Here is a 27703-nt window from a genome sequence, read left to right on the forward strand (position 1 = left end):
AGTAAGTGCTCCACTAAATAATTGTTGGCTAAAAAAGTATCATTTGAAATGCCCCTAAATTGAGTATCGTCATCCTCTTGCTCTTTCTGTATTTTTTGCATATGCTTTTAAAAGTGTCTTCAGAGAAGATTCATCACAGTTTTTTTTTTAACATCTTTATTGGAGTATAATTGCTTTACAATAGTGTGTTAGTTTATGCTTTATAACAAAGTGAGTCAGCTATACATATACATGTATCCCCATATCTCCTCCCTCTTGCGTCTCCCTCCCACCCTCCCTACCCCACCCCTCTAGGTGGTCACAAAGCACCGAGCTGATCTCCCTGCATCACAGTTTTTTAAAAGAAGAGCAGCATAACGTGTGTGCTCCAGGTTCACCAGTGAGGTTCGCTACCAGCAGTTACCTTCTGAAAATTTGTGGGATTTCCCTCATCCCTCATTGACACTTGATAGTTATATTAGCTTTAAAAAAGTCTATTTAAAAGGAGGAAACACATACCATTTAAAATAATGTTCATGGATTTAGAGAGGGAATGCATGTGGGCATTGGTGTCGGTCCAGATATTATTTATGTAGCTTTTCCTTTCATATCATTTCAAATCTGGTCTGAAAGCAGGATCTGTCTGTGGTGTGGCAGGAACCCAGAGACACAGCATGGATGATCCTCCCCCACGCCTCCCACCCGCCACCACCCCCCCCCGCCCCGTTTCCTAGATGTTGTTACTCAAGTTAGTGAGTTTTAGAGGGAGGAGGGTCTGGAGGGCAGAGAGAGCGCCGAGGGGCTATCTTAGCGGTGAAGAAAGACAAGGGGCTGTCAGAGAGATGGAAGAGCCCTCAAAGGCAGAGGTGGCATCTTAACTCGTGCTTGAGTCGCCAGCATATTTTCAAGCCATGACGTCAAGTGTGCCAAAAGGAGTAGCTGTATTTTTTTTTTTTTTTTTTGGTAATTCAAGATAATCTTAAATTTTCCGATGGCAGAGCATATAACCTCTCACGCAGTGGGAGATTCTGAGTGGCTGACGCAGATGCCCTCTTCCCAGACCCCCTACTTGCATTTCTGTTCTTCTGCTTCCATCCTCTTCTGCTGGTGTGAGGTGAAGATGGGTGGGCATTCCAAAATGTTGCTTACTTTTCCAGGCTCCACCTGGGAAACAAACAGAAATCCTCTTCACCCTCAGAGTGAAAGCAGCATGAGGGAAAGAATTTTTCTCTGTTTCGTTCATTGCTGAATGCTCAGTTCCAAAAAGAGCTAGCTAATGGTAGGTGCTTGTTGGATAGATGGATGACTGGCCCTTCCTTGGTTTCCCCAACTCCCAAGACGGCCCTGGACAGGCTCAGGATGCAAGAGCTCCCTCTCCAGTACCTAACTCTTGCTTCCTCTGTTTATCTCCCCTCTCAGAAGATCTTTAGTCTCAGGTAGATGCTTGGGAGGAGGGGGGAAAACAAGCTAAACCAATATTCTCCCCAGATTCCCTCTGTTACAAGTTAATCTGGCTTTTGTTTGTTTTCGATTCAAGTCTTTCATCTCCAGACCCACCATGAAACTTCCTGCTGGGCAATGGCAGCTTCATATTTAGGTGACTGTGCTTGGGGAAGGGGCCTTGGGGACTCAGTATGTGTGGGACTTGTGGGGAGGAAGACTATGTCTGTTAGCACTTCACTCATCATCCTTTCACCCTTGTAGCCCCAGTTTCTAGCACAATGCCCAGCACATAGTAGGCTCTCAATTAATCTTTATTGAATTCAATAATGGATGAGTCAGAATTGGTAAGATATTGAAGAGAAAAAAGCAGAAGCTTGGGGATGTGCTCAGGGTAAATGTGGAATGAAACAGATATAGAGGGAGGAATACTCAGTATTGTTGATTCTTTATTGAAACAGAATTCTATTCAATAGAGCCACATATTTTGTTAATTTTGATACTAATAAGGAGTGTTGCTGTTATTTTTATTGTTTGTAATGGTATGTGCTCTCTAGAGCACATACCAACTTAGTAAACTAATTCTCTAAATTAGAGTCAAAACTCAGAGACTGTCCAACTTTTCATAAGCATAAACTGAAATAACTATTAACAAGTAGATACTAATTGCTAAGTAATAGTAAAATTCTAGAAGGGAGGCTTAAGAAATTTGGTTTAAATCCAGCGGGTACTTACTGGGTTTCCACTGTGTGTCAGGCACTGTGGTAGGCATGGAAATTTGGCAGTGAGCCGGGCAGGCCCCGTCTGCCCTCAGAGAGCTTCTTTTCTGGTGAAGGTGATTGGCAATGAACAAATAAGATAATTATAGAGTGTAAAATGCGCTGTGAAGGAAGTAAACAGGCAGCTTCAGTAAAGTGAATGAGAGTCTTAACTTTAGTTAGGGTCATCGGAGAAAGCCTCTATGAAGAGATGATAGGATGTAAGATGAGGATGAAAAAGCCTAGAAAGGAACATTCCAAGCAGAGGGAATAGCAATTTCAAAGGCCCAGTGTCGGGAAAAACTGGTTAGCTTGCTCCTAGAATTGTGAGGAGACCAGTGAGGCTAGGAGGAGCAAATGAGGGGAGGGTGGTATGAAAGGAAGTCGGAGAAAGGTGGGCAGGAGCCACGTCACGCAGGACTGCGTAAGTCACGGGGAGCTTTGGATTGAATTCTGAGTACAAAGGGAACATTTGAAGCAGAAGAATGGTATCGTCTGATTTATAGTTACCTAAATATAAACTGGAGGAAATGCATTGTGGGAGGAAGCAGAAGCAGAAAGACCAGTGATGAGGCTTTGTAGACTGTCCAGGTGACCATGGCTGAGGGTGGAGGTAGTGGCTATGGAGAAAAGTGGGCAGGTTTGGCACGTATTTTAGAGTTCAGCCCTCAGGATCTCCTGACGGTTGGTTGTCAGCATGAGGAAAAGGATGGAAACAAAGATGATTACTAGTTTTCTGCCTTTGGGAAGTGAATATGTGATGGTGCCATTTACTGAGAAGGGCAGGACAGGAGAGAACAGGTTTGAGGATATATTAAGAGTTACATTTTGGTTATGTTACACTTGAGATGCCTATGAGACATACATTGAAAGTTCTGTATTTGTTCTGGAAATATTGAATATCAGTACACTAAAATAACTGAATTCGAACTTAGACGATTGTTTTTCCTGTTTCTTTAATCTTTCCTTGAGACACCTAATTAAAGATTCTAACTGTGCTTTCTGGATGGTGGTTATGTCTGCTGTGCGTTTCAGAGATCTGAGAATTTTATTACTACTTCAAAAAAGCACAACAAACCTTGAATGTAGGTCATCGTCAGACACGCCTGATCCCTTAATAAAACTCAGAGAGAAATCTAGTAGTTAATATTTTTGCCATTCTTGTTGATCACAGTCCAGCGTGTCTAACATGTTCAAGCTACAGTTTTGTTTCCCTGAAGTTAGCAGTTTTAACAAAATGGAAATAGTGGTGCTTGATTTTCCCTCTTCATGTTACTACCTTCTGTAAACAGGGTATATGGGCACTTCAGAGGACTGGATGAAGTAGATAGTGAATGACCTCGTGTGTAATATGATAGCACTATTGTACTGCGAAGGCACTCTGAAAGTGCCTTAGAGTTCTGTAGCAGGTGTTTCTTTTGGACCAGCATGCAGTGTGGCCTTGAGACAAGATAAGCAAAGGGCTACAGCAGTTATAAATCTTGATAGCTGAGTTGTGGCTCATGACAAGGTCAAGTGTTTTGAATAAATACAAATTTAAAAAGGTGTTTTGCTTCCTGGAGGTATTTGACTCAATTAATTTAGAAAAGAAAAACCCAGAAAGGAGCACTTAATACTTTGATACTAATAGTTACCAATCCTTTGCTACCCATAAACTTGGGAAAAGATTGATTATTCAGAAATATTCAATCACTAAATTGTGACAGTTCTATGATAATCATATCTTAACTGTTATCTCTGCCCCTACTGTGTGGGCTCTTGTCATCTGTTACCTGCACTGTTAGAACACCTTTGTCAATGATCTCTTTGCCTAAATCTCACTCCTGTCTATCTTCCACATAGTCTCCACAGCCATCTGTATAGCACACAAATCCTCAAAACAGGCTTTAATGGCTTTTCATTATCTACAGGGTAAAAACTGTACTCCTGACTTACTTCATTTTCAGCAATGTGGTGGACTAGACACTCTGAAGGTCCTCTTGCAACAAACAAACAAAACCTCTAGATTCTGGAATAAATGATACTTTTTAATGTACTGTTGGGTTCATGGGAGCTAAAGGAAATCTCTAAGGGCAAAACAGAACAAAAATGCAAAAACCAAATGAACCCGAGAACTGAAACCTGATTAGAGTGGGGAGCTGAGAGTTTAAAGGAATCAAAGACAGTTTTCCCTGAAGGCAAATGCTGATATCAGCATCCACAATCAGAAAACTAAGGCTTGAATGAGTCTGTGGCAAGGGAGGGAGTGGAGCGGAACCTCAGACTTCTGCATTAGCTGGGGGGCTAAAGTGCTTGAGGTCTGTTGTCCCGGCTCCCGACAAAAACACAGATCCTTTCTGGAGGAAAGCAGGCCCAGTTTAGACCCCACTCTTACAGATTAACCTTGGCCAAACGTGATGTCATCATCAGTGACCACCAGAACACAAGTAATAAGCCTGCATGACTGAGAGTCAACAAAGTCACGAACAGCAGATTTAGCTTCCAAGGATTTCAGACATGAGCTGAGTATGAAATGTTTAAGAAAAAAAAATGAAATCAATAAGGGACAGATGACTAGACAGATTTGGGAAATAACCAAATAAAACTTTCAGAAAGGAAAAATAAAATTATTTCAGAGTAAAAACCCAGTGGATGTGGATGGATTAAACAATAGATCAGATAAAACTGACATGAGAATTACTGAATTGGAATGTGTATTAGAAGATATTCCCTAGCATGCAGCAAGGAGGCAAAGAAGATGGAAAATATTAAAGAAAACTTGAGACACAAATGATAAATGAAATTTAATATAGCCAATTACAGTCCCAGAGGGAGAGAATATATATGTAGAAAGAGAGACGACGTTTGATAAGATCATGGGAGATAATTTTTCCAGAACTGATGAAAGACATGAATCCAAAGATACAGGAAGCATAATATATACCAAATAGGATAAATAATTTAAAAAATTTTTCAAACTCTCATATCATAGTGAACCTGTGGAACACCAAAGAAAGAAAGAAAGAAAAATTATTTACGAAACAATAACAAAGCAGACTTTTCAACAGCAACATTAGAAGCCAGAAGACAGGGAATAATACTGTCTCTATTCTCTGAGAAAATATCTGTCAACGTGAAGTGTGTAATCATTTAAGAACAAGAGTGAAATAAAGTCCTTTTCAAAAAAAAAAAGACACTTCAAATAAACAAAAACTGAGTTTACCACCACAGACCCTCAGTAAAGGAACTTATAAACATATATTTCAGGAAGAAGGAAATGATTCCAGAAGGAAAGTCTGAAGTTTAAGAAGGAATGGTGAGCAAAGACATTGGTAAACATATAGGTCAATCTAAACAAATACCGTTTTTAAAAAATAACTATAACATTTAATTTGTGGTGTTAGAAGAAGAACTGAAATGCTAGTTGTAACAACAGCATATAACTGAGGAGAGGGGCAAGTTAGAGTTACAGGGTTCTAAAGTCTCTGAATAATGATTCAGAAGGTGGGTTAATATATTAACTTTGAACTCTGCCAGGCTATGTATGTGTATTTGGATGTTAAAATGGACTCTTTCTGACTCTCTTTTGCCTTAGGAGCTAATAATAAAATAGATATCATATGCCAAATCCATATGTGGAAGTATTTATTTATTTATTTATTTTTGGCTGCATTGGGTCTTCGTTGCTGCACGTGGGCCTTCTCTAGTTGCAGCGAGTGGGGGCTACTTTTCATTGCAGTGCACGGGCTTCTCATTGCAGTGGCTTCTCTTGTTGCGGAGCACGGGCTCTAGGCACATGGGCTTCAGTAGTTGTGGCATGTGGGCTCAGTAGTTGTGGTTTACAGGCTCTAGAGAGCAGGCTCAGTAGCTGTGGCACAGGGGCTTAGTTGCTCCGCAGCATGTGGGATCTTCCTGGACCTATATATATATATATATATATATATATATATATATATGCAGAGAGCTATAAGAACAAGGACCATCCCCCTTTGCTGGGGGGAGGGAAAAGGTACCTGTCATCAGGTATTCAGTAAGGTGTTTTCCAAAGGGACATAGATTATATAATACTTGAAGTTTTAATAGGTCAGGGTTTTGTGTGTGCTTATTTTGAGTAATGGAGCACTCATGCTTCATGAGAAATAGCACTTCACTTGAATTCACAATTTAAATGATATTTAAAGGTTCGTTGCGTTATTGCAGACTTAGACATGATTTATACTCAGTACTGAGGTAAAAAAGTTTATTATTGGTCTGTACATCTAATGGGGAAAATGTTTGAGAACTGTAGTTCCTCACCTCATTGTCATCTTTCCACGGCACACCACGTCTCTTGGTCTCAAATACCAAGAACCAGTGGGTACAAAGAGCATGCATCGTGCTTGTGGTCTGTGAATACAGAAATTTCTGAGGAGAAGGGAGAGTACTGGTGTGTTCGGGTTCCAGTCTGCTTCCAGGAAGGGCCATGGTGGGGACTCCCTCATAATGCCAGCTCTTCAGACTATCCCAAAATACAGTACCTGTTTATTAGTTTACTGTGGGCCAGATACCATTTCAAACATCTCGTATATTTAATTCATGTCAGAATTAAACGTCTGACCCAATTTACCTTAATATTTTACTCTCCTGGAGTCACCTGTACAGTTTTATTGTCATTACAAGATTCGGTTGGATGGTCACAAACACTTCAGGCACCTCCCCATCTTGGTCAGCCTAGAGTGTGCCCTGTAGCATGTGCAGACCTTAGCATGCCAGAGACCAGATCCACTTAAACTCTAGCCTAAAAAACAGAAAAATGGACATAGGTAATGATCACCAGCTTCCCGAAGACATTTCCAGCTTCAGTTTTGATAACGATAATCTATTGAAGGAAATTATAGTTTTTATTATTGTTGAAACCATAACTATGGTGTAGAATTTAATAATGAGCATCCTGTATCTACCTATTTTATAATCCATTCATTGTGATCCATTTTCGTCGCCTGAAAGTCTTCAGCCATCCCACTTGAAGATTTTTAAAGAAAAGCACCTTAATTTTAAATGTGTCCATATTTTTCTGTGAGACGCTAAACCATTATCTCAAATTTATATCGAAAGAAGTAGTAAATATACTTCGCATATTTCATAACTGTATTTTCCGAATATGTTTTCTTATGTTAATACTTGGATATAATATATACTACAGTTAAATATAATGATATACGATAAAAAATTCTCAGGGCTTCCCTGGTGGCTCAGTGGTTGAGAGTCCTCCTGCCGATGCAGGGGACACGGGTTCGTGCCCCGGTCTGGGAAGATCCCACATGCCGCAGAGCTGCTGGGCCCGTGAGCCATGGCCGCTGGGCCTGCGCGTCCGGAGCCTGTGCTCCGCAAGGGGAGAGGCCACGACAGTGAGAGGCCCGCGTACAGCAAAACAAAACAAAACAAAAAAAAAAAAAAAAAAAAAATTCTCAGAACCTACAACTGTGTGTATATACACCCACACATACACATATGCATGCACACACTTATCATAGATCATATAGAGAGTATAGCTATTCTAACTTATTATGATTATTTGGGGCTTTATGTATATATTGTAAGGTAAATATATTAAGATTTTCATGTCAAACATGTTATTTAACGTTCACATTAAATATCCATTTTAAATTAATGGCCTGTCTACTTTAAACCAATATATTAATGAGCAATTCAAATCACCCCTCCATGTTAATAATTTATAACTCTGGCCTCGTAGCAAAATGGCCTTATTATCTTTTTTTTTTAACATCTTTATTGGAGTATAATTGCTTTACAATGGTGTGTTAGTTTCTGCTTTATAACAAAGTGAATCAGCTATACATATATCCCCATATCTCCTCCCTCTTGCGTCTCCCTCCCACCCTCCCTATCCCACCCCTCTAGGGGGACACAAAGCACTGAGCTGATCTCCCTGTGCTATGCGGCTGCTTCCCACTAGCTGTCTATTTTACATTTGGTAGTGTATATATGTCCATGCCACTCTCTCACTTCATCCCAACTACCCTTCCCCCTCCCCGTGTCCTCAAGTCCGTTCTCTACGTCTGCATCTTTATTCCTGTCCTGCCCCTAGGTTCTTTGGAACCATTTTTTTTTTTTTTTTTTTAGATTCCATATGTATCTGTTAGCATATGATATTTGTTTTTCTCTTTCTGACTTGCTTCACTCTGTATGACAGACTCTAGGTCCATCCATCTCACTACAAATAGCTCAGTTTTGTTTCTTTTTATGGCTGAGTAATATTCCATTGTATATATATGCCTTATTATTTTCAGGTCCTATTTCCTTTGGTTAACATAATTACTAAAGTAGAAGCTCCTTCAGTTACACAGTTTTAAACTACAGAAATACATATTTTGGCATCCATCTTTTGTCATGCATGCCCACTCTCTGCTTTGTAGCTGTAATTGGATACTATGTATCAGACTAACAGGAGAACTGATCACAGCAATAGCTCTGCTGCAATATAACACCCATTATTAGATTCACAACATAATAGAATATAAAATAATTTGCAGTGATTATAGTACCTGAAACAAGGCAGTGGAATTCTTGAAAAATGAAAAAGTGTTACCAGTATGGGAATGTTCCTATCTGTAGGCAAAGTCTCTCAACTCAGAATTAAATCTGATGTTCTCTTTTAAAAATGATTTCATCATTGTCTCCGAACTAGCAAAAACATTTTCATGAGGATATGGGGAGGGGGAAAGGTGAGTTTTGACAAGGCGAGAGAGAGTCATGGACATATACACACTAACAAACGTAGTAAGGTAGATAGCTAGGGGGAAGCAGCCGCAAGGCACAGGGATATTAGCTCGGGGCTTTGTGACAGCCTGGAGGGGTGGGATGGGGAGAGTGGGAGGGAGGGAGACGCAAGAGGGAAGACATATGGGAACATATGTATATGTATAGCTGATTCACTTTGTTATAAAGCAGAAACTAACACACCATTGTAAAGCAATTATACCCCAATAAAGATGTTTAAAAAAAAAAAACAAAAACATTTTCAGTACCTGCGACAGCATAGCTATTTCTCTTTTGTCCTTAGGCTCAAAGCGTGGAGGTGTGTTGGTGGTGGGTTTTTTTTTTTCCTTGCTTCAGGCATTTTGGTGATAAGTCTGCATTTAAATATGCTGTCTGATGTCTTACATAGGGAACAAGCTTCTTCCTAAAGATAACTGTCAAGAATATCCAAACCAGCTTTAATATGACTGACATTTCAAGGTCCTATTTTGCATTAATCAAGTATATTAGCAGGTGTAAATCACTGTACAATAAAGATACTGGGTACAGTCTCATAATTTAATACTGGGCTTCCCATCCAAGAGTCTGCTGGATATATACTTGAGAATAAAGCTTTTTGACATTCAGGTTTAAATTGAAAGAAAATGAGAAACCAGAGAAAGCAAGCCAACCAAATTAGTTCACTCTGTGCTCCTCTCTGCCTTTCCAGTGGAATTCAGAGAAATTCTCTCCCAGAGAAAGCTGGGAGGCCCTCACGAAACAAACCCTTTAGTGTTTACAGAGTATCCATTTATGCGCTTTGTGTTCAAACAAAAAGACAAACATTTTGCTGTTCTCCATCAAATCCCCACAGGTTCTCCTGGGCTTCAGAAAATTCTCCATAAATGCTGTTCATTCTTTATATGAATCCAAGAAAAAATCTACGCCATATCCCTTCCTGGGAGAAGACAAACAGGCACAGATACACAGGCCAGCTTAACTCTGTTCCCCCTTTGCAAGGCCCCGCATCCCTAAAGGCAGCCCCAGGGACAAATGGCCTGAACCCAGTCGCTTCACAGTTATGCACCATTACAACAACTGTGGTAAAGAAGTACTTGGTGCAGCTGGTTCTACCACACTCTTTAGTCCTTCTTCTACTCCCCTAAAAAGAGCATTGGTTTAGAATTCAGGAATCTGGAGTTCTAGTCCTACTTCTGCCCTTTAATCATTATGTGATCCTGGCAAGTCACCTAATCTCTGGAAGTCTCAGGTTCTCCTGTGTATCACGAAGGGACTGAATTAGAATGTCCTCTAAGACTTCTCCGGTCCTATAGTCAGGTTTCTTTTAGGGACTAGATCATCCAGATAATGATTCCTTGAACAAACATTTATCAAGTGACTGTTTAGGTACTCCATGGGTCAGTTGCAGGTGGAACAAGTTGAACAGGATGTGTGCCCTGAGCGGGTGTTCAGCCTCCAGGGTGCCAGAGCTGTCAACAAGCTCTAACAGGTCGTCAACCACAGATTTGTTTATTGCTGATACCAGAGCTTAGTGCCTGCCACATACTAATACGTAATAAATATTTGTCAAATGAATGAATAATATTTGAAATAATAAGTGAAAATAAGAACATTCACATTGTATTATGCAAAAGCAAAGAAAAGAGGGATTCATTTTTTAACTTTGAGGATATAGAAAAGACTTTACAAAGGAGGTAGTATTTGAATTGAGTTTAGAAGAGTGAAATCGTTTGTGATAGAGAAGGGTAAGGATGAGGATATTCTGGACTGAGGGAAGAGCATGAGCAAAGCCAGAGAGACGTGAAAGTGTACGTCCGCCTGATGGCCATGGCCCTGGGAGCTGGAGTCGGGTATAAAGAGGCACAAGAGCATTTCAGGCAGGAGGAACAGTGTGGGTGAAGTCTTGGTGCCTGGAAGGAGCATGGTAAATGTGAAGAACTGGGAGAAGTTAAGCATAGCAGAATCATACGGTTTTAGGAAAAGCGGTACAAAACGAGACGAGAGGTAAATGGGGACTGATTTATGAAGAGCCTTGTAAACCATATTAAATAGTTTGAAGAAGTATTGGAAAGAAAATGATCAGATTTTCAGTTTGGAAATGTCACTCTGCCTGTGCTATGCCGATTGAACTGAGGGGACAGGGCGGGGAGACCTTTTAGAGGCTGTGGGAGCAGCTATGCTCCAAAATAACCTGCGTGACTGGGAGGTTCATGGTCATATTAATAGAGGTAGAACAAACGCCCAAGGATGAGGAGGCTGGAGGGTAGTGAGACTGCCCTGTGCAGAGGGATGACTATGTATTTAGGGCTGAAACTCAGCAGAAGTCAGAGCTGAGAATTAAAATGTGTGAATTACTTGCTTACAGGTGATAGATCTCATCCTCCTTTAAGTATGGTAATAGATGACGTCGCCCTGGGGTATTGCAGAGGCAGAAAAGAAAGGGGCCAAGGATAGACTGTCTGCATTTTAGAGGAAACAGAGCCAGGGAAGAACATTGAAAAGATTGCTTAGTGAGATGGAGGAGCCAGCAGAGTTCAGCTGAAGCAACCACAGAGGAATGAGTTTCAAGGAGTGTCTTGAGATTTCAATTTCCTTCTTCCTCATCACTCCTGCCTGTCAGTCATGAGGCCCCCTGGCCCTGGCTCCTTCCTTTCCCTCCAGATTTCACTCCTCCCCTCTGCCACACACTTTGCTCTAGTACCACCGAATGGTTTGTATCTGCCCTGCTTTCCCCCACCCCACGCTGTCTGTAACCTTCATTGCTTTGCTGAGGTTGTCCCATCTACTTGGACACCCTTCCCATCTTTCTCATCTTGGTTGACTTCTCCTTCTTTCAGCTCGGCTCAAACACTACCTCTTTCAGAAGACTTCCTTGAACCTCTTTGACACCTCTGTATCTCTAAACCTCACACAGTGCCTGAATGTGTAGTTTCGTGGTACTTGTTTTGGTATTAAATTAACCTTAGAATCTGAATTTCTCTGGTCTCCTGGTTGCTTTTCCTTATTTCTATTCTCTCCCAGACCTAGAGCATTTAATTTAAAGATATAGCAATAATTTACCTAAAGTACTGTATCAGCCAGAATCCAGTAAAGAGACAAAACGGTGTACCAGTTATGGTTCTGGCAGCTTTATTGAGGTATAATTATCATACAATCAATGTAAACATTTAAAGTGTATAATTTGATAAGTTTTGACATATGTATATACCCATGAAATGACAACCACAATCAAGACAATACTCATCATCCCCCAAAGTTTCCTTGTGCCCTTGGCAATCCTTACACCTGCCCTTCCCTGCCTTGCCCCTTCCCTGTTCCTGTGTAATCACTAATCTACTTCCTGTCATTATAGATTTTATGGATTTTCTAGAATTTATATAAATGGATTCATACAGTAGGTGCTTTTTTGTCTGTCTTATTTCACTGTCTGGCCTAATTATTTTGAAGTTGTGTGCATCAGTAGTTCACTTATTTTTATTGTTGAGTGATATTTCATTGTATGGGTATACCATAATTTGTTTATCCGCTCACCTATTGAGGGACATTTGGGTTGTTTTCAGATTTTGTCTGTCAGAAGTCTTGGGAATTCCCTGGCGGTCCAGTGGTTAAGAATCCACGCTTCCAATGCCGAGGGTGCGGGTTTGATCCCTGGTCGGGGAACTAAGATCCCACATGCCATGCGGCTCAGCCAAAACATTAAAACAACAACAACAAAAAAAACCCAACCAACCAAACAAAAAAACATTCATGAAGAAGTCTTTGTGAGGACTTAAACTTTGTTTTCTATTGGCAAATACCTAGGAGTGGAATGCTGGGTCAGCCAAACTGTTTCCCAAAGTAATTGCACCCTCTTACATTCCCACCAGCAATGTGTGTTACTCTAACCAGTGTCCTGTGAATGATGAGGTCTCCCACTGGCTAGTGGATGCATGAACTCCCCACCCCTGTGAGCTCTGAAGATCACACCTACTGTTCCTTTCAGGAGGTGCATGCCCCGGCTTCAGGTAGCTTCCTCACCTGCCTGCACTGATCAGCAGATCTCCAGAGGTCTCTCTGGTACTCTGCCCTACACACTCCTATCATCTTGGCCTCCACAGATGCCCAGCTCCATCTCCTCAGTTAGGATACTACTGCACTCCCCCTGGGTTCCCACTTCCTTCTCTGTGGCCTGGAAACTCTCTCCAGGCAGTACACTGGGAAAATCCTTAGGGCTCACCTTCTTTATTTCCTTCTTTCAGGATTCACTGTCCTGTATTGCCTGAAGTTCACAGTCTGGCAACACTGTTTCATTAATTTTGTCCAGTTTCTCAGTTGTTTTAAGCAGTAGGTTAAATCCAGTCTCTGTTCCATCTTAGCCAGAAGAGGAATTCTAATCAGCACCAGTTATTTTAACAGAGTTTCTTCTTTGACCTATGGGCATTTGAAGTGTGTTTTTATTTATTTTTTTGGCTGTGCCACACGGCTTGTGGGATCTTAGTTCCTTGACCAGGGATTGAACTCGCACCCTAGGCAGTGAAAGCGGGGAGTCCTAACCACTGGACCACCAGGGAATTCCCTGAAATGTGTTTTTAAATCTCCAAATATTGGGGAGTTTTTTCTGGGTATATTATTATTTATTTCTAATTCAATTCCACTGGCCAGAGAAGTTAATATAAGATTTCAGGCTTTTAAAGTCTATTGAGATTTGTTTCATGGCTCAGCATATAGTTTATCTTGGTAAACATACCATGTATACTTGCAAATTTACCCAAAAATGTGTATTCCGCAGTGGTTAGGTGTGGTGCTTTATAGATGTGATTAAGTCAAGATAGTTGATAGTGTTGTTTATGTCTTGTGTATCCTGATATTTTGTGTATTCTGTCACTTGCTGAGAGAGGGGTATCAAAATTGCCAACTGTGATTTGGTTGGATTTGTCTAACTCTCTCTTTAATTTGATCAGTTTTTGCTTCATTTAGTTTGAAACACTGTTATACATCTACATACACATATTATGTTTATATCTTCCAGATGATTGACTCTTGTCATTATGAACTGTCCCTTTTATTCTCTAATAATACCCTTTGTCTTGAAGCCTATTTTATCTGACCTTAATATAGCCACTCAGCTTTTTAATGCTTATTGTTACATGGTATGTCTTTTAAAATCCTTTTACTTTCAATTTACTTGTGACTTTGTTTTTAAACTGTGTCTCTTGTATACGGCATATAATTGGATCTTGTTTTTTATCCAGTCTGGAAAATATGACTGAAAAAAACACTGGTATGGTTGGATTTAGGTCTACTGTTTTATTTTCTGCTTGTCCCATCTGTGTTTTGTTCCTCTGTTCTTTCCTTACTGCCTTCTTTTGGGCTAATTCAATACTTTTTAGAATTCCTTTTAATTTATCAATTGGATTTTCAGTTATACCTCTTTGTATTAATTTTAGTGGTATCTCTAGGGATTAATTTATATATCCTGAACCTTGTGCAGTCCCATTGCCTCACCACTTCGCATAAAATGTAAGAATCTTGCAACAATATAGGTCTAATTTACTACCCCATCATTTATGCCATAATTGTAGTATAAATTATATTTACATTTGTTATACTACTTCACACTGTGTTATAATTTTTTAAACAGTCACATATATTTTAAAGAAATTAAGAGAAAAAATTATATTTACCTTAATATTTCCCATTTCTAGCACTCCTTATCCTTCCCAAAGATCCAACTTCCCATCTGGTATAATAATTTTTCTTCAACCTGAAGTACTTCCTTTAGCATTTCTTGTTATAAAGGCCTGCTAGCCATTAATTCTCTTAGTTTTTGTTCATCTGAATATGTTTTTATTTTGCCTTCAATTTTAAAGGACATTATTGCTGAATATAGAATTCTGCATTGACAGTTTTTGTTTCCTCTCAGCACAATATATATGTGTGTATGTGTGTGTGTGTGTGTGTATATATATATATATATATATATATATATATATATATATATTATAATCTGGTAATTAATACAGGTTATTGGCTTTTGCCCTTTTTTGTTTTACCTTTCCTACTCCCTCACTTGTGCTCTTGGGATCACCAGCCAAATCAACTACCTGCATCTAAGTCTTTTTTTCAGAGTCTGCTTTTGGGGGAACCCAAACTGAAACATGTTCAATTTACGTTATGTAAATCTGTATACAAATATACAAATACTTTCTTTTTTTTCCATGAAAAAGACCATTTGCTAAACAAATGTATTCTTTATATTCACTCATTTATTGAGAAGCTGCAGTCTCCTATACATTGTGAAATTGAACTGGTAACTTGTATTATTAGTTATTTTTATGTCTTTGGCACTTAGTGTGTATATGCATGCAAGTATGTATATATATTCTTTCCTTCTACCTATCTACTTATCTATCTCAATAAAATACACACTTGCTCTTAAGTTCACTGACAATTAGAACTATGACTTCTTCCTAAGTATGTCTGTAAAATCTAAGAGTTCAGTGCAAACAGTAGGTGCTCAACAAGCGTTTCCTGATTGATCATTCTTATTTTTAGGCTTCACATACACTATGCATTGTTATACACAAAGTCAACATATAAAATTGATATTAGATAATTTACAAATTAAGGAATTATTAAATTTAACAAATATTTGCACACCTCCTATAGGCAAAAGCATGGTGGAGGCTATGAAGTCAGAATGCAGGAACATAATATGGTGTGTGATAGGCTCTATACAGCAAATAATTCAGTGAAAAAATGAGTTTACAGAAATAAATACTATTTCATAGAAGGGAAGGATTAGGATTGAGTGATAGACATGACTGGAAATAGCTTCCAGAAATAGTAATTATTTGAGAAGGACCTTGAGGAATAGGTAGGATTTAAATAGACAGAGAACGGGGAGGGTGTTCCAGTGTTGGAGTGCAGGGTAAGAAATCAATGGTAATAAAGCTAAAGAAAGATGAAATAACACGGAGAATGAGGATAAAGGGACCTGAATGAACATGGGGTGTGTGAGTAACCAAGAGAATGGCCTGACTGAGGGTTAGTTTCCTATTGAGTAACGATAGAAAATAAGCAATGAAGGGCCTTTAAACCCCAGGCATGTAGACTTTGTCACTGAAACAAGAGGGAATTTTTGCAGGATTTTTTTTAACGTGAACTATAAATAACTAAAGTAGAGATTGAATTGAAGAGGATCAGTTTGGCATGTTGCACAGAAAGAGCAGGGATGAAACAACGGCTGATGGCATAGAAACCCAGTACAACTTGCTGTCTAGAATCTTCAGGCCTCTTTAGCTTTCCATTTAAGTGAAGATTTTTCTCTTTTAGGTAATCTGTGCATTTAAAATCATTATTTTCCATTTGTCATCATGCTTTCTCTTTTAGATCATAGTATTTTATTCATTTTAAAAGGTTATCAGTTTTTTAAGAAGTCTAAGTAACCAGAAGATTGCATTCTGTTCTTTCTGGACTATTGAGAAAGGGGGCTGATAGAAACATAATGACTCCAGTCTGGTTTTTTTCACTGAATTTTAATATTTTTTTTTTGTTCTTTTGTAATTTTAAACTTTTGTACTAAACTTTAAAATTTTGGTTATACAGATGACTTTATACATCCCAATTCTGAGATTTAGATGCAGTGTTATTATGAATATTGTCATCAGAAAGTCATTGTCACTCTGAATTATCTTAGTTTACATATTGCTAAATTTCAAGATGCTTTCATTACTTATAGAAAGACTTTCCTCCTAAGAAAAATTAAAGTCAATGGAAAAATATTTAACTAAAATTCACTTTTTAGGAATGCTTTTACGTCAATCTGGTGATGTACACATGCACTTTGGGTTACCACTGATCTCGTACTCTACTAAGAATATATTAATTTTTTAAAGAATGTTTATCAGCTAGGTATATAACTTGATCATATGCACATCAGGAATATTTTAGAAGTTATTAAGTAGTTAAACTATGTTCAATTTAAAAAACAAAGGCATTACCTTTTTTTATTCTTGTGCTTCAGTTTGGCTTTTCACTCAACAAGCACTTATCAAACACATCCTATGGGAATGGCACTGTTGTGTGCTGCGGTATAAAGAAAACTCCTAGTAAGTTCTCCTCAAGGAGCCTGTTTTCAGGTAGGCAGCCAGACTTGTAGTTAACAAGATGAAGTGTTACAACTGCTCACAGGGCTCCGAACAGGATATGGTAAGATAAACAATAATAGGATTAGGCAAGGAAAAAAAATAAGGGCAAACTTTATAGAGAAGGTGAGAGTTGAATTGAGTTTTAAAAGATGAAAAAGTTTGGAGATGAGAGGTCTGGGGAAAAATGGAATTCCTGGTCGAGGTAATGACTTAGGTTTCTTGAACTGTCTGATTCTGTGGTAAACTAGCAACACTTTTGCCCAGGTTAGCCTCCAACTGTGGATGAAAATGGAAAGGAAGGTTAGAGTCAAAGAGAATTTGTTTTTCTTTATAATAACTCAGAGCCTGCACGTGATGATAATAAGCGTCTCACTGCACACTGTGAGGTGTGTTGTCACGCACATTGTGTTATGTAAACACTTGATAGCAACTTACTTAATTCCTGTTGCCTCCTCTCTTTTGGGAGCTCAAATGAAATAGTCTTCCTCTTGCCCTCTCTCAGTTTTCTTTCTTTCCATATCCAATTTCAGATGAAACTATCTGAGAGCAAGTCCCTAGCACTGACAGTGTTGATAACAATTTGCATCTAGAAACTTGGACCAGGCTCATAATTCATATTCAGTAATATTTCCATATCAGACCCACCCTAAATTCCAGATCCTCTCCATTCTTTCAATTCCTTCAATTTGTAATAAATATTATTTGTCTGTTGTATTCCAGGTACTTTGTCTGTTATATTCTAGGTACTTTGGTAATATTAATGAATAAAAGGGACAAAGATCCCTGACCTGATGGAACTTACATTTTAGTAATCATCACAACTGCTCTGGAAAATTGCTTTTTTTCTCCCACAGAGATTTATCATGAAAATTAGGTTGCTATCTATGAGAGTGATTTTCTTTTACGGGCTTTGTATAGACACTGGGGTGGGAAGACATTTTTTATTTCTGGGGAAAAAGGCTTTTTTGTAGCTGGGGGTTCTGTAAGGCTAGACCAGTATGATGTGGCATATTTTCTCTAGTTTATCTTGTAAGAGATGAAGGTTTGAAGGCACTAAAAATATAGTGGTTTCAGAGACAGATAAGTGGGTGAAGGGAGAAATATTTAAAGACAAGTTATTTGAAGCTTTCCTTGACTTGGCTTCAGTGAGGAGAAAGAAAGAGAAGACAGCCACCAAATGACTAGTGCATCAATTATAGCTTGGGTATACTTTATACAGACAGAATAGAAACATAGTAAGAAAGTAGAAACGACTAAATAGGAGAGAATTCTGTTATGGCATAAAAAAATCCAATTATTAAAAATGCAGTAAATTTGAAATAGAGTATTTTCAGTTTTATTTTTTGTTTACAGTTCTTATTTGTTACTTCACAGATGCTGTGCCTGTTCCCTCAGAAGAGAGCCCATCTCTGCAGACAAGTGTGAGTTTCGACAAGAAATCAGACAGTACCATTACAAATACTGTAATAGAAAACCCTTTGCAAACGTCTCTAGAAAAGCAGCCAGCTGCAAAAAGTTTTGAAACATTGACAACTTTACCAGCATTTTGGCCATCTAGTAAAGAGGAGTTCATCAACCCTAATTTAAGGATATCAAAGTCGGATTCTACTTTCTATAACCAGGGCTCTGTGGAGACACTCTCTGTCTATCCCTCATTCAAAATACTTGACCCAGTGAAACAGACTGTAATAATCAGTAAGGACCATCAGAAACGAACAGAATCCGGCCTGGTTCAGATGGAGGATGAAAACCTCAAGACCTTAACCACATGGGGTGAGTCTACAAAAAACCTCTTTTGAAGTACTCTTCTTTTACTTTTCTCTGCTTTCTGTCTCCTGTTTTTGTTCCCTCGTTTTACTCTCCATCCATTGGTATTAAGAGACGTACTTGAGCTGAGGAAGTCCCCTTTTATTAAAGGGCTAATAGCAGTTCATCTTTGTGGATTACAAGTGCTTGATTGAAGCACACGTTCTGAACAGTTTTGATGCAGAACAAATTAGAAAGAACTAGCATTAAAGAAGAGCTTCCTGTTAAACATTTAGGCTAGTTATTAAAAAACTATATGAAAAAAATTGTTTAGTATGTATATCAGTATGTATATACACACACACACCTATATATATATATATATATGGGAACACATGCATATGTGTGTGTGTGTGTTTTCCCTTTTTTAAAAGAGTTGTGTACTGATTCCAAAAACATGGAGAATCTCTTCCCTTTTCTGTCTTACAAAACATTAAGAGGGTTGCAGTATTCTTTAGACTGGATGATTAAGGATAAAGCCAGTTGAGATTCTAGGTCGTTGGCCATCAGATATTAAATCCTACATTTTTATAATTATACTTTCTTCTTCTGTAAAGTTAATTAGTAAAAGAATAACTTGTTTGCTGGTGCATTTTTCAAAGACTAAGTAGTTTATTCTTATATATGATAATGCTAATTAACTCATATAAATTAAAGTTTTTAATATAAATCTCATAAACTGCCTCAAATTCAGGTCACAAGTACAATATAAATACAAACAATGGAAGCCAAAATGTTGAGGTTAAAGAAATTTATCTTGGTGCTAGTAAGGCCAGTGAATAACAAAAGACTCTTCTTACTGCTCTTTCCAGAATGTTTTGAATTGAGTAGCCTAAAAATAAGACTAATTCTTAGTTTTGTCACCAGATCAACTTTTCTGCTGAGACTGCTGATGGAGAACCCAATTAGTACTGGTTATGATGGCCATGTTAGTTTATGTGCATGGCTGTCCCCTGGGAAGTTATTTTGATTCATTTCTTTCACAAATACCACAAAAAGAAAATTGAAAATAAATTTTGGTCACTGCTTGTGTACCAAGTACATTTAACTATAAAAATTAGCAAGAAGTCCCTCTAAAACCAGTTAACAAGGAAGACTTCTTCTCCTACTTAAAATGAAGTAGATAGCATTAGTCTAATCCTCCCCCCAAAATACTGGTTAAAGCTGGAAAACCATTAGAAGTCATTGTAAAGCAACCAAGGTAGAAAACACATGATGGGTCAGGATCCTAGGAATAAGGATTGTGATACTGTGATATAATAAGAAATATATATTTGGTCTTCATCACTGATTCCTGGCACAGAGCTCCTGAAACGCTTGTAATTTCCTGAGTGATAGGAGAGAGAGGAGCATCTTTTGTTATTCATAATAAGCCCTTTCAAGCCCACCCCTGACCTGTGGGGAGAGGAGAGGGGGTGGACGCTGAGTTAATCATCAGGGGACAGTGATTTGGTCAATCATGCCTCCGTATTGGAACTTCTATAAAAACCCTAAACAACGGGGTTTAGAGTGCTTCCTGGTTGGGGAACACATAAAGGTTCTGGGAGGATGGCACACCTGGAGAAGACATGGCAGCTCTGTGCCCCTATCCCATACCTTGCCCTATGCATTTCTTCCATTTGGCTGTTTCCTCATAAACCAGTAATAGTAAGTAAAGCATGTTCCTGAGTTTTGTGAGCCATTCTAGCAAATTATCAAACCCAAGGAGGGGACCATGGGATCCTTCAACTTATAGTCAACAGATCAGAAATAGAGGAGGCCTGAACTTGCAATTGGCATCTGAAATGGGGGGCAGTCTTGAGGGTTTAAGCCCTTAATCTCTGGGGTCTGCACTAACTCTGGGTAGTTAGTGTCAGAATTGAATTAAATTGTAGGACACCCAATTGGGTGTTCACAGAGCACAGGAGAAATCCTTCGTGTGGAAAGCCCACACGTTTGGTGTCAGAAGTGATGTGAGAAGAGTAGGAAACTAGTTCACGTTTAGTTGGTCCCACATTCACCTCAGTTTTCCCTGCTTGCATCGTTTGATTATTAGCAGAGCAGGATGATAGAAGCTGAGGGAAAATTAGAGGCCTGGGCTTTCCACAGTCTCACTGAGCTTGGGAGGTAGGGTTGGAGTTTTGGACTTCCAAGGTGTCAGGGACTCAAGGGGCCAATATTCCAGAGGGGAGGGAATCACAGAGAAAAAGTCCGTAAGTCTTTGTGTAATTTCTTACTGTTACATTTGCCTGCTGCTAAACTGCTCATGTTCTGGATAAGATGCCAAGAAACGAAATGGGAAGCAGCCAACCCGTTTAGCCAACCTAAATGGGAAGAGGCTGACGAGCTAATCAGAGATTCTCATAATCTTGTGGCACTGAGACAGAGGTTGGAGTTCAGGAAATGCCAAATTGCAGGGGCTCTGGTAAATACTCTGTGCTTTCAGCTGGGCTCTCTAACAGGCTACACCCTAAGCATCAGAAGTACACTCTAGGAGTAAGGACAAGCCAGAAACAGAACAGCCCTCCCAAATGCTGAAACCGAACTTCAACTAGAGCAAAGTGTCTGGAAGACAATGAAATCCTTTCTTGAGAGCTGCTACAATTTTTCATGCATAATGTTTGGCATTCAACAAAAAATTACCAGGCATACCAGGAAATGACCAAATGACCAGAAATACAGGAGAAAACAGACAACGGAAAGAGACTCACAAATAATGGAGATACTGAAGTTATAAGATAGGTACTTTAAAATAATTATGATTAATATAATCAAGAAAACAGAGGAAAAGATGGGGAATTTCATCAGAATAGAATACCACTCTCCATAAAAAAAAGAATCCGGTGAACGCATGAATTCCAAAGCCGAAAAATATAGTAACTGAAATTAATACCTTGAGGGTACTGTTCAGTGCACATGGCCTGAGATGTCAAAAGAGAGAGTTCAGCACTGGCAGAGAAGCTGAAAATTTATGAGGGAAACCCTGAAAGGGAGGGAGACTCAGATGGAGTCTCAGATTCCATTTATAAACTCTGCCCAAATCCTTGACTGACTGCTAAACTGTATGTGTAAGGGAAGACCCCAGTGACTCGCGGAAAAAAAAAAGAACACTGGAAATTATAAATATGTGGGTAAATATAAAATACTATATATTTTATTTTTAATTCTAATTTGAAAAGTAACATACAACTCTTTAAAGCAAAAAATTTTAATACTGTATTTTGGGTTTTAAAACTTATGTAAATGTAATTACATCACAACATAGCACAAAGAATGGCTGAATTGCATAGTTGTTAATGGCACAGGTTCTGGAGTCAGACTGCCTGGGTTCATAATCTCAACTCAACCACTAATTGTGTGACCTTAGGCAAGGCCCTTGACCTCTCTGCATGTCAGTATCTCCATCTATAGGACAGAAGTCATGATGGCACTGCCACATGGAACACAGAGGCCGTTACAGGAAAAGATTCGAGGTGAGAGAAAGGAGACAAGAGCCGGTGGGTGAGGTAGGGGGAGAGATCCCAAGATGGAGCATGATGTGGGGAAGGCAGACAAGAATCCAGACCAGAAAGAGAGTCACATGCTGCGGGCCTGTAAGGAAAGAGGAGAAAGGCTGTACCAGATGTGAGGGAAGGGTTTTGTTGTTTTTAATAATTTAAACGCGTTGAGCCTTCGTGGGCCACACTCTATGTGTCATGGCCTCAGTATCTTATTGTCTGAGGTCACCTACCAAGCCTGAGGGTTTGGAGTGGTAAAAGGGCTGTGAAGAGACTGGAGATTTAGAACAGCCAATCTAGAGAATGGAGGAGGGAGCTGATAAGACACTGAGAAGACGGAGGAGGAGTAATTTGTAGTCCAGATTTGCAGCCGCCTGTGCTTTTCTCCTGTAGTGCTGAGCATCCCAGAGATAGGAATGAAGAGGGTAGATATTTAAATTGAAATAGGATTAGGACAGGGATTGGGGAACTGCAGCCTCTTGGTCCACAGCCTGTTTTTGTAAATAAAGTTTTATTGGAAAACAGCCCCACTACTCAGCTCGCATATTGTCTTTGGCTGCTTTTGTGCTACATCAGCAGAGCTGAGTAGTTCAAACAGAGACTGTATGTACCACAAAGCCTATAAGATTTACTCTCTGGTCCTTTATATAAAAGGTTTGCTGACTCCTGAATTAGGAATTAGTAGCAGGTAAGGCAGAAGACGTGTTGGCAAGGGGGTAACTAGAAAATGGCTGAAGTGATGGATCCTGGGATTCTAGACTGGACAAGAAAGGAGCCACCGATAGAGAGAAAATAGAAGAATCGTTGCATCTATTGTCTCAATGAGGCCAAAGTGTAGATGTATTAAAAGGAATGTAAAAGGAATCTAAAAGGCTGGAAGTAATTGAGAAGAAAGGTAATCTTGGAAAACAAGATTTCAGAGTAGGGCAGTTGTGAGTGATGATATATTCTAGGGAATACTTAGAGGAATGGCTGAAGGTCATTGTGGTTGAGGAATTCAAGAAATGATGAGGCTAGGATGGATGGCTAGTCTCAGGTGATGGAGGAGAAAGAAGATAGTACCTATTTCCTGGTTTTCTTTTAAGAAATATTTGTTTACATGAAGGCTCCAGGTCTGATGTTACAAACTCTTTGGAGATAATGAGCTGGGCAAATTAAAAAATACTTGCACACTCGTATTTTAGCAGTTCGCAAATATCAGGGACGCTGTTGAGGCAGCCACCTAATACACTTCAGTGTCTTTACTGAATGAGAGGGATGGATTTGCTGCAGCGACCTCCTTTGACCCTTTGATGATAAATAACTGTTCCTAGAACAGCCCATTCCTTCTGCTCCTCTGTTTATTTGGAGCTCAAACTATTGTTTTAGGTCGTTAGTTTATCATGCACGCTAAAAAGGAAGCAGGAGCTAGTAAGTACTTAGAAGCTAGATCTGGTGGCAGGCAGCTTTCATTATAGTCTCATAAGCCACCATTAGGGTAAGTGTGTTAGACGCATTGGATTTTACTTTCTAATTTGGGGGAGGAAAATAAAAATCTATACATTCTCATGTTGGGATAGTTGTGAGCATTCTCACTGGCTTCGTCCTTTCTTTCTGTCTCATCGGTTCTGTTTTCTTACTCTGAATTTCAGCAGTAGTTGTTCTTTGTAGCTGTGTTTCAGTTCACCTTTGCTGGGGAAAGAAACCAAACATGATACACACACAAAAGACTCATTAACCATACCTTTTTCTTTTGGGCTATAAAAGCCTTCAGAGCTAGAACAATTAACAATTTCCCTAACAAATGGGGAAAATGATAGAAAACAGTTCTGCAGACCATCTCAGCTAACTCTGAGCTACTGGTCAGGCTGATTCAGAAGCACCGGGCAGAGCAGAGCATTGAAGGGAGAGGGGAGTCTTATCACCTGCCGGGGAAGTCACAGCGCACATGCTCCCTGTACCCCAGACACGGCCCGACAATGCTTCCAGCTGTGCAGCCCCTGCCTGCTTTTGTAAAGACACACTGATTTGATTTTTTTAATTTAGTGAACCAAACTTATACTTCATAGGTAAGTGAGTAAACTCACCTTTAATCCAGTAATCCAATTTTCCTAATACAAATGTAGCATAAGTGATTTATAATCACTTATAATGAGGCAGACTTATTAGCATTTCTCTGTGTTACTCCTAAATCTGGTTCTTTTGTGTAGCTTATTTATAATAATGGCATTAAAAATAAAATTTCAAATATTACATTAAAAAAATTGAGATATAATTCATGTACCATAAAATGCACTGTTTTAAAATGGACAATTTAGTGGTTTTCAGTATATTCTTAGAGTTGTACAGCCATCACTACTGATTCCAGAACGTTTCCATGACCCTCAAAAGTCCTGTACAGGGACATCCCTGGCGGCGCAGTGGTTAAGAATCACCTGTCGAGGCAGGGCACATGGGTTTGAGCCCTGGTCCGGGAATACCCCACATGCCACGGAGCAACTAAGCCAGTGCGCCACAACTCCTGAGCCTGCGCTCTAGAGCCCGCAAGCCACAGCTACTGAACCCTCATGCCACAACTACTGAAGCCCGCGTGCCTAGAGCCCATGTTCCGCAACAAGAGAGGCCACCGTGATGAGAAGCCTGCACACCGCAACAAAGATTAGCCCCTGCTCGCCGCAACTAGAGAAAGCCTGCGAGCAGCAACGAAGACCCAACACAGCCAAAAACTCAATCAATCAAGTAATTAATTTTAAAAAAAAGTCCTGTACACATGAGCGGTCACTCCCAGTCCCCCTCACCCCAGCCCCTGGCAACCACTATCTCCTTTCTGTCTCTCTGGATTTGTCTATTCTGGACATTTCATATGATGGAGTCATGCAATATGTGGCCTTCTGTGACTGATTTCTTTCACTGAACATCATGGTTTCAAGGTTTATCCATGTTGTAACAAATCAGTACTTCATTCCTTTTTATGGCTGAATAATATTCCAATGTATAGATAAACACATTTTATTTATCCCTTCATCAGTTGATGGACATTTGAGTTGTTTCCACTTTTTGGCTGTTACGAAGATTTTTGTAAATGTCTCATTTTTTTAACCACAGAACAAAATCAGAATAGTTTAATTCATGTGTGTAGATAACTTGACAGCCATTATATATCAGTGAGGAAAACTGAAAGAGATGAATTGGAGAATGAAAAAAAAAAATCCCTCTGTTGTACAGTGAACTGTTTAGTTGACCAAAGACCTGCTGCTAGCAGAAAAATTTCCATTTACTGCTAAAGAGAGTTTTTAAATATTTCCAGAAGTGTATTTGTCATTTTACTTTTGCAGCCCAGTACTTCCAAATGCTTTTTAAGTTTAAAATTGTAATATGATAATTAACAGACCCAATGTTATTCGTGAGTATAAAAAGTTAGAGATAACACATCAGCATTTGGAATAATTTTGTCAGTGCTATATTCAAGTGAGTGCAACATTCATTAGCATGCATGTATCACACAGTGAGATTTTTATAACCAGCCATTTACAGCAGCTTATTTGCAACATTCTCTGCATTTCAGCTCTGGGGGGTGGACTGTATGAAGAGGATGCTTGTTAACAAATAACCTCCTTAGTGAGCCAGAGAAGGGTCACTAAACAGGCAGGGAGATGCACCCTGAAGTGCAGTGTGCGGTGTCTGGTACAGCTGCGGCATGTTTGGAAACAAAAGTAAATTGGCCTGCAGCAATTAGAGATGAAGTGGCTTTTTATGAGCAAAAGGATCCTGTAGCCTATGAATCAAAGCTGCAGAACTGTAAACAGTGAGAAGCTATTTACTCAGCAGTTGTAGCTACGAAGCAGAAGAAAGGTGGGCATACAGTAAAAAGCAGTGATTCTCAAACCTGAGCATGCAACAGAAACACAGGTTTGTTAAAACTCCTGAGCCCAACCCATCCTCGCAAGTGTCTGATTCAGTTGGTCCGGGGTGGGGCCCAAGAAGTTCATCTCTAACAAATAACCAGGTGATGTTGCTGCTACTCCTGGTTCAGGAATCACACTCTGAGAAACACTACACCTAAAGTGGAATACCAGATACTCATCACGTCATACACGTGTGACTGTCATAACTGTGTTATCTTTACATATATAACATTATATTAATATTTGACTCAAATATTATTTTCTTCCTGGCCTTCTTAAATATTCCTTATGAAATCATTCTTCCTGACCAGAGTGAATTATTTCTAGAATAGTTTCTTAGTACTCTTAACATATGTGTTTTGGGTCCTAGAATCTTAGAATCTCACCAAGGATATATAGTTCTGTCACATGATGCGTTGATCTTGCCTGAAACATTCCTGCCAAATGGTCATTCAGGCTGTGCATGAGCTCCATGAGTATCAAGAAACTCACCACTTCCCAAAGCAGCTCATTTCATGTGTGGAAAACCATGACTATTAAAAACTTTTCTTTTTTAAATTGGGCTGAAATCTCTTTTCCTATTACTTTCACCTGTTAACCCCAGTTCCAACTTGTGCACAATATGAGAAAAGGGAGATAAATATTACTAAGATTTTGTGACTATTTTCCAATAACCAAATATAGCCTCTTACCCTTTGTCCTCCTATCCCTTTTTGAATAAAGATTTGCATATCCATCAACCATTCCTTATGTATCTTTATATAAGGAATGGTTGTCATATTCCCTCATCATCCTGGTTGCCTGCCTTCTCAATTTTATATCCAGAATTTAACATAATTCTCTAATACTGTAAAAATAATTATAATATAGTAGAATGGTGTGGACTTAGAGCTTAGTGGGTTAGATTATATGGTTTAACATCAGAGACTAGAATTTGAGTCTCATCTCTGCCCCTTTTTAGTCCTGTGATCTTGGGAAAGTTTCTTTGCCTCTTTGAGATACCTTTGCCTCATGTTTTAAATGGGGCTATAGGGACTTTGCTGGTGGTGCAGTGGTTAAGCATCCGCCTGCCAATGCAGGGGACACAGGTTCAAGCCCTGGTCCGGGAAGATCCCACATGCCGCAGAGCAGCTGAGCCCGTGTGCCACAATTGCCGAGCCTGCACTCTGGAGTCCGAGAGCCACTACTACTGAGCCCACGTGCCACAACTCCTGAAGCCTGCATGCCTGGAGCCCATGCTCTGCAACAAGAGAAGCCACCGCAATGAGAAGCCCGTGCACTGCAGCGAGGAGTGGCCCCCGCTCACCGCAACTAGAGAAAGCCCGCGTGCAGCGTGCAGCAACGAAGACCCAACACGCCAAAAATAAATTTATTTAAAAATAAAATAAAATAAATGGGGCTTCCCTGGTGGCGCAGTAGTTGAGAGTCCACCTGCCGATGCAGGGGACGTGAGTTCGTGTCCCGGTCCGGGAGGATGCCACATGCCACGGAGC

General features: G+C 39.5%; 1 protein-coding gene across 1 annotated transcript in view; it reads left to right on the forward strand.

Moving 5' to 3' along the window:
- ENTHD1 (ENTH domain containing 1) overlaps positions 1-27703 on the forward strand; it is a 98485-nt gene that overhangs the window by 66932 nt on the left and 3850 nt on the right. Inside the window, exon 5 of the mRNA XM_065888031.1 lies at positions 18419-18817. Within this exon, the coding sequence (XP_065744103.1) occupies positions 18419-18817 (399 nt within the window). The remainder of the gene's footprint in view (positions 1-18418; positions 18818-27703) is intronic.

The sequence above is a fragment of the Phocoena phocoena genome, chromosome 11, assembly GCF_963924675.1.
Source record: "Phocoena phocoena chromosome 11, mPhoPho1.1, whole genome shotgun sequence".
In the NCBI taxonomy this organism is placed as follows: Eukaryota; Metazoa; Chordata; class Mammalia; order Artiodactyla; family Phocoenidae; genus Phocoena; species Phocoena phocoena.